A 12,574-nucleotide genomic window follows, 5' to 3' on the forward strand; every position below is an offset into this window, starting at 1 on the left:
GATCCGAGAGGGACATTATAGAGTTATTTCGAATCAGTCAGCAAAAATCGAAGCGGCGAAGGAGTATGCGAATTGGATAGAATTCAACACGATTATCGATGCGACATCGCAGAAGCTAGAAGTAATTAAATCACTTAATGAGAAGATTCTACAAGCTACAGAAGTGGCGGAGATCGAAGATGAAATTGTGGACGCAGAGGAGTTTTGTTTAAATATTGAAGTCAAACTTCGAAATATCGAGGACTTGAGCAAAAAATCAACCAGCGAAGAAGACGAGCAGACGACCCAAAGCCCAGACGACAACGGAAACAACGCGAACTGGCCAACAGAATTAGAGGTAACTCAAGCTGCAAGCCAATTTATGAGTAGATCTTTTTCAAATGCTTCACTTTATCAGAGACTTCAAAAATTATCACTTCCGGTTTTCAGTGGTGATATTCTTGAGTGGCAAAGTTTTTGGGACTCTTACGAATCTACAGTTCATTTGAATCCAAACTTAACTGAAGTGCAGAAATTTAGCTATTTGAAGACGCAGCTTGAAGGCAGTGCAGCCCAAGTCATTCAAGGATTTGCCCTTACACACGCAAACTACATTCAAGCGATTGATTTGTTGAAAGAAAGATTTGGACAGTCTCATAAAATAATTCATGCATACATACAAGCTTTGCTTAATCTTCCAGCCCCAAGTAATACACTTCAGAGCATGAGAAATTACATAGACAAATTAGAGACTTATATTCGAGGGTTAGAGTCGCTAAGTCAGAGCCAGAGTACGTACAGAACCCTATTAGTGCTAGTGATAATTAATAAACTTCCGTCGGATGTACGCAAGAATTTAGCGCGAGAACATGGTAGTGATAATTGGCATTTGGAAGATTTACGGAAAGCTTTATAACGTGAGTTGAATATCATGGAAGCAGGGCAAGCCCAAGAAGCAGTAGATTACTATGGACTCACAGCATCTTTTTTCACGAACGCACAGTCCAAATCCAAAACCGGAAGTAGACAGAAACCAGCATACATTGCGCGCAGTGATCAGAAACAGTGTATTTACTGCAAAGAAAATCACCATGCCAACGACTGTTCAAAGGTCCCGGATGTGAAATCCCGTAAAGACATTATTAAGAAGAAACGTTTGTGCTTTAACTGTTTGAAAAACCACCAAGTGGTAAACTGCCGTTCGAACTTTCGATGTCTGAAATGTAAAAGAAAACACCGCACTAGCAGTTGTGAAAATGGTACGGATACCAAATAAAATATTGGCATTAGCAACGCAGTACAACTTATTGCAGCAAGTCAGCCAGCCAGCCAGCCATATTGCATTCTACGTTTGAACCTTGACCAGAAGTTTTACTGAAGACCGCCGTTGCCGAAGTTTGTGCTGGAGATAATTATGCCCAAGCAAATATTTTGTTCGATGAAGGGGCTCAGCGTTCATTCATATCGGAGAAGCTCGCTCAAACACTAAAAGTCAAACCCAATGGTAGCACAGTCATCAGTCTAGCAACATTCGGAGGCACATCACAGAATCAGAGACACCTCGGTACTACAACCATATATTTACTTACAGATGTTGGAGCCAAGATTCCACTTCAAGTGATGATCGTTCCGACAAATGCCGTCCCCTTACGGAATATTTCAAATTTTGTCCTGTCTTCACCACATCTGAGAAACCTGAAGTTAGCACATCCCGTGATAGATGAAGACCAGTTTGATATTTCATTATTGATAGGAGCTGACCATTACTGGAGCATCGTAATCGTAAGTAACCAGACGATTCGAGGTAACGGGCCTACAGCCGTAAGTTCGAGCATTGGTTATTTATTGTCAGGTCCAGTTGAAACAACCAGTGTTATGACACAGTCTTGTTTTGCCCTAAATGTAAATACAGATAAAGACCGATTTTGGAAACTAGAGTCCATTGGAATAATTCCCGAAGACGACCAAGGTAAAGATAAATTACAGACATACCAAGAGAATGCTATCAAGTTTAACGACGGAAAGTATGAAGCTAAACTACCCTGGAAAGAAGACCACGCCCATCTCCCTACAAACTATGAAGTAATCAAGAGAAGAACCGAATCCCTGATAAGACGACTACGCAGAGAACCTAAGATCCTAGAGAAGTATGCACAGATACTACAAGAACAAAAGAGAAGAGATTTCATTGAGAAACTTGACGATAATGAGAAACTACCCCCGCAAGTACACTATATTCCCCACCATGCAGTCAGAAAAGATTCCGCCACCACGCCCATTCGTATAGTGTATGATTGCAGCTGTAGGGAATCGATTTATTCCCCAGCTTGAATGACTGTCTTGACTCCACCCCACCCTCACTAAATGATCTATCACAAATTCTAGTAAGATTCCTACTTGGAAAGTACGCCGTATCGACAGATATAGAGAAAGCATTCCTGAATGTACGCCTAGAAAAAGAAGACAGAGATGTGATAAGATTTTAATGGTTGAGTGATCCGAGTAATCCAGATAGCCCGTTATCAGCATACCGATTCAAAGCCATTTTATTCGGCGCAACTTGCTCCCCATTTATACTCAGTGCTACACTACACAAACATCTTGACAACAACGCTAACAGCTGGGTCAGCAGATTACTGAAGAGAAACTTATACGTAGACAACATATTATCGAGTTTTCAAACAGAAGATGAAGTTTTGAGGTACTTCCGAGACACAAGGGATCTGATGCTACAAGGAGGATTCAACCTGAGATCGTGGGCATCAGACAGTCGATGCTTGCAAGTAGCCGCTACAGAAGAAGGTGTCCTTGACAGCGACAAAGTAACAAAACTTCTAGGCATGCTTTGGACTACCGACACAGACGAGATATCACACCCGAACAGAGACATTCCAATAACCCAAAATGTGACTAAACGCACTATTTTGCAGTTTACCTCACGAGTATACGACCCACTTGGCTTACTTATCCCAGTATTAATACGCGCGAAAATTCTACTCGAAGATCTATGGAAAGGCAAGCACACGTGGGATAAAGTTTTACCAGACGACATCTATAAGAAATGGCTCCATATTGCACGTGACGTAAATGAAGTAATGGAAATGAGAATCCCTCGCCGCCTCTTCAATTCATACGATACAGACGATAAACACCCAACAGCAGATGATACTATCCTACATGTTTTTGTTGATGCTAGTATCCAAGCTTACGGCGCGATAGCTTACCTTTGCAGACGACAACAATCGACTCTAGTGATGGCAAACTCCCATGTGGCACCCTTGAAGAAAATCACATTGCCAAAGTTAGAACTGATGGCAGCCGTGATCGGAACACTTTTAGCGAGACACATTCTACAAGCGATAGACATACAAGATGTGATATTTTGGTCAGACAGTCAAATCGTGTTACACTGGCTGAGCACCTCGAGAGGGGTAAATAGATTCGTCCAAAATAGAGTTACAGATATAAGAGACATAACCCAGAACCGGAAGTGGAAATACTGTCCCACAAATCACAATCCAGCCGACCAAACTCAGTGGCCTGTATGGATGCAGGCAGACACCATCACCATGGCAACCTTGACAGACGAGACGCAAGAAACAGATGAACATCCGTTTTCAGGCAGTCTACTTCAAGACGGTCTACACGTTTTAATAAACTTGTCAAGGTACAACAGCTATAGAAAACTTATTCGAGTCACTGCATACGTCCTTAGATTTATAAACAACTGCAGGGCCGTCACCATACGACGAAGAGAAACCTTTAAACGTAACAGAACTACAGAACGCAGAGCACAGGTGGCTACAGAATTGCCAGCACACTGAATATGCCAGAGAAATATCCAGCCTGAAGACCTCTGAGAAGAGACTACCCATAGTGCGCCAGTTGAAACTATTTATTGACGACAGAGGAGATTTACGTTGTGGCGGGAGAATACAAAACGCCCCATTAGAATATGCTACCAAGTTCCCATACTTACTACACCCCAAACATACACTGACACGCCTGATTGTTCGAGACGTCCATACCCGCCATCTACATACGGGAGAGAACGCTACCATAACTTACTTACATCAGAAGAACTGGATTCCTTCCATTCGCAGATGTGTCCAGACAGAGATACGAAAATGTGTGATATGCAAAAGAATTAATGGTAAACCATACTCAGCCCCAGATCCCCCACCCCTACCGAAATTTCGACTAGAAGACAGCGCCCTATTTACGGTAACAGGAGAGGATTTTACCGGTGCACTACATGTAAAAGTTCAACGTGGAAATATGAGTAAAGCGTACATATGCCTTTTCACGTGCGCTTCTACTAGAGCATTACATTTAGAAGTGGTCCAGAATTTGACTGAAAGTTCCTTCATGCAAGCGTTCAAAAGATTTTGCAGCAGGAAATCATTACCACACATAATGGTTTCTGATAATGCAGCTACATACCAGGCAGCATCAAGTCATCTGCGTCAATTATTCGATTCCCAGTCCATGAAAGAAGCCCTCAACCAAGAAGTATTTCATCCCAGCTAGAGCCCCATGGTACGGTGGATGGTGGGAGCGCCTGATAGGTTTAACCAAGATCACGCTAAAGAAAGTTCTCGGACGTCGATGCATTAATTTAGAAGAACTTCAGACGATAACCACGGAAGTAGAAGCTGTACTCAATGATCAACCGATTACATACGTGACATCAGATGATTCAGATTCACAACCGTTAACGCCGGTGTAATGAAGTATTTCGACCCCAATAGAATAATGACCCACCGGTCATTATTCTATAGAAAATGTGACTCCTTTCCTGTAAAATATTGACTCCCCTTATAAAAAAACTGACTCCCTTTGAAAACTCTATAGAATAACGACCCCCGGTCATTATTCTATAGAAAAACTGACCCCTCCAAGTAAAATACTGACTCCCTAAAGATGAAACCCTTCGAATCTCATAGAATAACGACCCCGGTTATTATTCTATAGAAAAAGTGACTCCTTCCATGTAAAATACTCACTGCCGAAATTACTACATTCGAACTCTCATACAACATCGATTCCCGGACATTATTCTATTTAAAAAAGTTACTCTTTCCGTGTAAAATATCGGCTCCTAAAAGGACTTTCGACGATAATATCTATTAAAAAGTGATCCCCACCAAACCTAACGGACAATTTTACTAGATCTACAACTCTAACACCCTCCATTGCCAATAGTTAACATTTTGAATGTACTACTACTACTGGTGCCGCTACTTTTATTGCTATTACTACATGTACTTCTTCTTCTATTACTACTACTACTATTTCTGCTACTACTACTACTACAACAGCTACTACTGATACTACTATACCTGCTTCCACTAATACGTCTTGTACATCTACCTCTTCTTCTCCTGTTGCTGTTGTTGCTGTCACTTATTCCTCTGCTGCTGCTGCTGCTACTACTGCAACTGCCACTACCACTGCCACTACTACTACTACTACTACTACTACTACTACTTTCTATTGTTGCCGCTACCGTACTTTACTGCCACTGCTAAGTATTGCAACTTCTATTAATACTAAGTTCTATGCTAGCAGTTTCTTGTGCAGTTTTCTTCTGAAGAATTACTTCATACCGAAGTTTGCAGGGATTATTGACACTGGTGTGTTTTGTGAACGTATTGTGAATTGTTATTTTCCTGAAAAAAAATGTGTACACCAAGATACAGCGTCTAGAAATAGAATCCCTTTTCCCGTTGCGGAATGCTCTGATTTTCTGTGTCAAGTGATGGTATCTGGGGCAATGGTCAAACGGAAGGACGGAAGGACGGACGGACAAGAGCAAATCTATATGCCCCCCTCCCCCGAGTGGGGGCATAAAATGCAGCAATTAGGCCTTAGATACACGAGTTATCACTTAATTTGACCAAATGACCGGGGGTCGTTTTTTTATGGGAGTCAATATTCTTCGTGAGGTTCAGTTTACTTCACGTGGGGGAGTCATAGTACTATGATCTGGAGGTCATAATACTATGACCGGGGGGTCACTTTTTCTATAGAATAATGACCGGGGGTCATTATTCTATGGGGGTCGAAATACTTTATTACACCGGCACACTTATTATACGACCGGCAGGTGAAGAGTTTACCGACAAAGAATGTACCAATAGAATCGGTATCAGATCCAGCAGTTGGCAACCGTTCCAGTATTTCTAGACGAGCCAGGGTCCAGAAGGAACTAATCGAGCACTTCCGGGAACGGTGGCGCCACGAGTACTGTAAAATCATTAAATTTCGTGGGTATGAAATTTCGTGGTTTTGGTCAAAACAGCAATTTCGTGGGATATGAATTCGTGGATTTCAACTTTTTTGAACATAAAATGAATGGGAATTTTACTTGTTCGCTGGGATTAAATTTCGTGGATTGACTCAACCACGAAATCCACGAAAATTAGTCCCCCACGAATATTAACAATTTCACAGTATTTGACGGCGTTGCGCGAGTATCACCAAGTGACGGGTAACAACAAGCAGACGATATCAGTAGATGACGTGATACAGATCCATGATTACACACCTCGTGCGCGGTGGATATTAGGTGTGGTACACGAATATATGGGAAAGATGGACTGATTTGTGCAGCCAAAGTAAAATCGAAAAGTGGAATATCAGTGCGACCAATTATAAAACTGTATCCGTTGGAAACAAAGTGACTCCCTGTGTATCAGTAAAAGACAAATTGGTTTAGTGTGCATTTATGTGAAAATTTGTTGTAAAGATACTTTAAGACCTTAAGATTTCTATTCGTGAGCTTAAATATTAAATAACTTAAGTATCAGTGTTATCAAATGAGAGACATTATTATGATCAATTTCATGACGATATTTTAAGTTAATAAGTAACGCAGTAATTTATTGATAATTTCAGTTTTTAAAATAATCAACCTTTCATAAATCTTAGCTTTAAGGATGACTACCCATAATAGGCCTCAATATCACCAAAAGCATACATACAACTTGATAATGTAAGCTTTGAAAATGTCAAACGATAGAAATAAGGTGCATATTGACAAGTTTAATAGTGACAGAAGTTCTCAAAAAATTCCTTTAGATTACCTCCCCTGATAACTTTGGTTTTTCATGAGTTATCTCCCCTGAAAACTAGAAAAAAATAATTCTCTCCTTTTCCCTACGGGGAATTTTAGATTTCTTTTTGAAATTTGGATCAGAATCATATAATGCAGCTTTCTACCATAAAATTTTCTCGAAACTCAAGTTCAGATTCTCATAATCAAAGAAATTATATATTTTCCATAGACATCAATGTTAACTTCAATACTGATTATCTCCCCCAAAAATGATAAAATTTGAAAAATCTCTCGGTGAAACGTTTTTAATTTTGAATGTCTTTAAAGTGACCAAATTTCATTTAAATATTACCATCCAGTTACAAGATATGAAATATGGCTATTACACCATGTTATCCTTAAGGACGCTCGCTACAGTTTCGTAATTTTTAATGTTTGAAATGTTTTATATTAAAAGATCATGTTATGATGTATTGAAAAGTGAAATAAAAATATTAGGTCACCAGCTTTGTTTCAATTTAATTTGCCCCTAGTTATGGTGCTATTTTTAACATTTTTCAAAATTTCTATAATCCTAAAATATATTTCAGTAAAGTACAATAATCAGCATAAATTTGATATCTAAGCATTTTTATAACGGAAAACAATATATCTATATGAAACATGCTCAGAGAAATCAAAAGAAAATGATTTTGTAAAGAAAGGAATACTTGTTCAGCAGACCCAAGGGCTATTTTTGCATATTTTTGTCAATTTTAGGTTAGTACTTCCGCTTTTTTATCGAGTTTCACATAATAGAATTTAATCAAAGTCTGCACATACCTTTGGTAATGTCTACCTAATCTAAAACAAAAAGAAAATTGATAGGTCGCCATATTAGATTTCGCTTAAATCAAATTACAACGAGGTGGGATGTGGCGGGCATTTATACAACGCAGGTTGGTACGAAATACTCTTTCAGTGTTTGAGCAAATGACTTAGAGATATATCAAATTATCAAACGGCAGATTTCTTAATAAGCGGGTTTTAAGGTGTTTCTGAAGCATTTTGATGTCATAGAACGATGAAAGTTTCCGCCTTTCTCCGAACAAAACATATAGTTTACGAATACGGATGTACGGTATGGGTACGATACGGGATTAGAAAAAGCTGTGACTCAATGCAGAGTTGGAGCGCCGGTATAAATTACAGACTCCAGTATATATCTGATTGAAGCAGTTTGAACTAAAAGTACTTTAAATGTATATATTTTGTAACCATGGTGATACTTACCCTAACCTTTAGTCAGTATATTATACATATTATACATTAAATGCATGCGAACATACAATAATTTGCCGTACGCGACATTAGATAATCACTTCCGGGCATGCACAGAAAACCGCTCCAACTCTGTAGTGAGCTATATCGATTAGAAACACAACCAAATTGACACGGTGTTGGGGTAAATATCGACCCTTCCGGAAAAACTGTAGCGAGTGCCTTTAATATTTCATTACAGTATGTAAACTTGTGTGATTTATCATTTCGCGGCCCCCAGCATGTTGGAAATAGTGCGCTTACTTGTATATAACGTTGACGTGAAACACTTTGACGCCAACGTCTGTGTTGCGTTACTACGTCATATCCTATGTTTGTATATAATACGATAGTTACAAGAGTTGAATAGAAAAAGAAAACAGACACAACGTGTTGTACATTCATTTTAGTGTTAGTGTCCCATATCCAACCATCAATGACTTCCTGTTTCTCCATACCACTAAGATCATTAACCAACCAAATCAGCGCAGATTCACAGGAGTAATAGTTCCTATATGCAGACTGGTTCTTAGGCAAAAGTATGTTTTGATTCACATGTTTGTCTGCAACGAACAGTTTCCTTAATAAGTTTTGACAGAAATGATAAGTTACTCACAGAGCGATAGATGGAAAGGTCTAGTTTCAGACCTGCTTTTTAGCAAAGGTCTAATAACAGCTTGTTTGTATTTCACAGGAAAACACCTTGTTGTAATGAGCGGGCACCTGGTTAGAATCACCAACCATCTGTAAACTAGTCGGATGGATTTCTCACATGCAAAATTGTACACTCTAAGCGATGTTCCGAACCAACACACGGACACGGAGGCCCTTATGACTGATACAAGATAAACGCAGGAAGGGTATCCTCGGAAAATTTACTGATTATCAAAGAAAAGGAAATTTAAATCTAAATTACTATCGGGGAAATAAGCGCAGGAGTGACGTATATACAAGATTAAACATATTGAACACTTTTCCAATAGTATTCGTATGAACAAATCCAAACATAGCATCTGTGTTTGTATATCAATTTATTATTTAACAATACCATTACGACGACGGAAATTTTATTATCTTTTGCACAAGGAACACTTGTTATGGTGGTTAACATGTCAAGTTGTTTTGAAATCCCGCCATGCATGTTTCCATCCAGACCGACAGGCAAACAGACACGGTAAAAATTAGGTTGAATGTTTCCTGATGAAACGTCATCTAAATATAAAGATACATGTATTGGCATTTGTCCATACATGGAACTCTTACTTTGGGCTTTGATCTACAGTTTGATTAGTATTGAAGCTGTCTCATTTTATTAAGTACAACACATGCGAACAAAACTTTACGGAAAATGTTTGTTTTATTTGCTAGGACTTTTTGTCGACTACACCTAGAGCTATATTGCACGGACTCGTACATTTTAGTAAATGATTGATAATAGTACACGAAGTCCCTGGCTAATAAGAAGAGCTTGAATGTGAATTGTATAATCAGATCAATATCAATTAATGGGTGACATTTAATATACTGATACGACGCAAGAAAAGAAAATAACTTTAATATAACATTTTAATACCTACCCTCGAACATCGGCAACATATATTGTTAAATCATATTTGTGCATAATATCAGCTATGTATCCCATTTAATATACAATTACTTTTTTACAGAATAAAATTAAAAAATAGATCTACCATATGATCATGCAGTATTCGACCTAGGGGCCTCCGTGGCCGAGTGGTTAAGGTCGCTGACTTCAAATCACTTGCCCCTCATCGATGTGGGTTCGAGTCTCACTCGGGGCTTTGAATTCTTCATGTGAGGAAGCCATCCAGCTGGCTTGCGGAAGGTCGGTGGTTCTACCCAGGTACCCGCTCGTGATGAAATAATGCACGGAGGGGCACCTGGGGTCTTCCTTCACCATCAAAGCTGGAAAGTCGCCATATGACCTATAATTGTGTCGGTGCGACGTTAAACCCAACCAAAAAAAAAAAAGTATTCGACCTTACTTCTAAGCAATTATTATATTAACTTAACTACATAACGCTTCGCCTCTTAAGTTTTCGCATACCACTATGTTTTATGCTAAATTCTGGATTTAAACTTTTCATTTGAAAGGTTTTTTTTGCTGAGACGTTATTCATAACAATTAAATCTTGAGGTAACACAAGCACTTGATTATATATTTCTTGACAATAAAAGCGTGTTCTGTCTACTGACAGGTCGATGTATTTAGCTTAGTCTGCATCAGTTACATGCTAAAAGGTTTACATTATGCTTCTTACTACAGTATTTATTTTCTATCAATAAGCATGTAAATTAATCGACAATGTGATATAAATTACCACGTAAACCCATCTAATACAATCGTTGAAGCAAATTCACGTTTCTTTTGTAAAAATAAAATGTCTCTTATTGTGATCCTGATTTATCAGTCAAATGAGTAGGCGAAAAAATATGAGACAAATCGTTTGAGACGGAGCTATATGTAATGCGGCTCTGTACACTTAACAATTTGTATTTTGATTATATGCACTTGTCACAATAATAAACCATTTTCTTACTAATTTATTTACTTACATACGTATAGAGATGTACTTACGATTTGTGATCGTTGATGTAGCTGTCATCTTTTTTATCACTGTGGCCTGAAAATAAAGTGGGAAACATAACTATTTCCTGCGATAATTCATGGACGTAATCATTCTCTGTTTTGATGGTTTCTTCTCAGCATGGAATGCACTGGACTTTTCGTCATCTTGGTTTTTACTCTTAAACATTTCATCTTGTCACCATCGTATAATCGTTTGGATACATCTTTCCAGTTTTACTATCTACCTATATCTAAAGTTTGAAATCACTGCACAATTTTTAAAGATTTCTTTTTGGCACCTTTCACTAAAATTGTTTAGTTTAAGGTATTAACTTTAAATGTAGCAAATTCTAAGGAGATTAATTAAACTTTAACATTTATTTGTTAAGATAAACATTTATTTTTAGTGGTAGTACACATTTATGTTGTAAAGTACTGTTTTACACACGCAAACATGTTAATTTTACGTTTACGTAGATCCTCTGAAGTATTTTTTCATATTTTAAAATATCACTTTGGGTTAATTTATTATTAAGTTATGCGCTGGACAAGCAAATTACAAGAAAAACTGAAACAAGAGCACCGCAATGCGGAGCAATATACGCCCGAAGGTATAACCTTTGACCCCTAAGTGTGACCTTGACCTTGAAGCGAGCCATCCGAAACATGCACCCTGCATGTCGACTCGATGTGGTGAATATTTGTGCCAAGTTACTTTAAAATATTTCAAGCAATTCAAGAGTTACAGAGCGGGTACGGAACAAAGTCATATGAATTTGACCCCTAAGTGTGACCTTGACCTTGAGGCGAGCCATCCAAAACATGCGCTCTGCATGTCGTCTCGATGTGGTGAACATGTGTGTCAAGTTAATTCGAAATCCTTCAAGGGATTCAAGAGTTACAGAGCGGACACGAAATTGCTAACGGACGGACGGACAGTCAGAGGTTCCCACATACGGGTAATTATGTAGCTACTCTTTTGTTCTCTCTATTGTCCTTTTAGCGACGTAAAAGAAAGATAGCCACATAAAAGTCTTACTGAATGAATGACATCAAAGAAAAAATACAGTTACCTAATATTCCCATAGCCATCTAAGACTGCGAATGTGGGCTCAGACGGACAAACGGACACCGGGGTCATAACATAATACGCCCCTTTCGGGCAAAAAGAAAGGGGATAACTTAAAAATACCGAAGCTAGAGTTGCGGTTATTGCGCACTGCACTCCTGCTATAATAATATACATGCATTCTTGCTATTACAATATACATGTCTAACCCAGTTATGCTACGAACAGGCAGTGTTTGGACGAATTGACAAACAGATATACATACAGACTGTTCGATTACTACATGACCAAATTTGGACATTCAAACATTTTAAACTTCTTCTATTGTCTACTTTTTTCTTCAGACGATACAATAAACGAAGTACCATATATCTGATCTAGGCGGATGACAAATTTGGTAAAGGGAAGTTAATTGCCATCCACTTGTACAATTTCAAATTAATATCTTCGATGCATCAAAATATTCTGTAGAAAAAGCCGTTTGTAGCAAGATTCAGAGATTCGAACTCCAATCATAACAGAAAAAGAAACGCTACCATGAACAGATCTTTCTCAAAGTAACTGCCAACTTCCCGAC

At 38.5% G+C, this 12,574-nt stretch overlaps 1 protein-coding gene across 1 annotated transcript; it reads left to right on the forward strand.

The window, feature by feature from the left end:
* The first annotated feature begins 910 nt into the window (after positions 1-910).
* On the forward strand, positions 911-4,509 carry LOC128554787 (uncharacterized). Its single transcript, XM_053536097.1, has 4 exons — positions 911-1,133; positions 1,346-2,267; positions 2,561-3,618; positions 3,713-4,509. Exons 1-4 carry the CDS (start codon positions 911-913, stop codon positions 4,507-4,509), a joined length of 3,000 nt encoding a protein of 999 aa, XP_053392072.1.
* Positions 4,510-12,574: the final 8,065 nt, after the last annotated feature.

This window comes from Mercenaria mercenaria, unplaced genomic scaffold (genome assembly GCF_021730395.1).
Source record: "Mercenaria mercenaria strain notata unplaced genomic scaffold, MADL_Memer_1 contig_744, whole genome shotgun sequence".
Classification (NCBI taxonomy): domain Eukaryota; kingdom Metazoa; phylum Mollusca; class Bivalvia; order Venerida; family Veneridae; genus Mercenaria; species Mercenaria mercenaria.

What these genes read in the sequence shown, in the direction of transcription:
- LOC128554787 (XM_053536097.1), top strand. Translation starts at nt 911, where the DNA reads ATGGAAGCAGGGCAAGCCCAAGAAGCAGTAGATTACTATGGACTCACA. An exon ending in ACCACGCCCATTCGTATAGT is followed by an intron (nt 2,268 to 2,560) that starts GTATGATTGCAG and finishes ATTTATACTCAG; the next exon opens with TGCTACACTACACAAACATC. An exon ending in AGGCAGTCTACTTCAAGACG is followed by an intron (nt 3,619 to 3,712) that starts GTCTACACGTTT and finishes AAACAACTGCAG; the next exon opens with GGCCGTCACCATACGACGAA.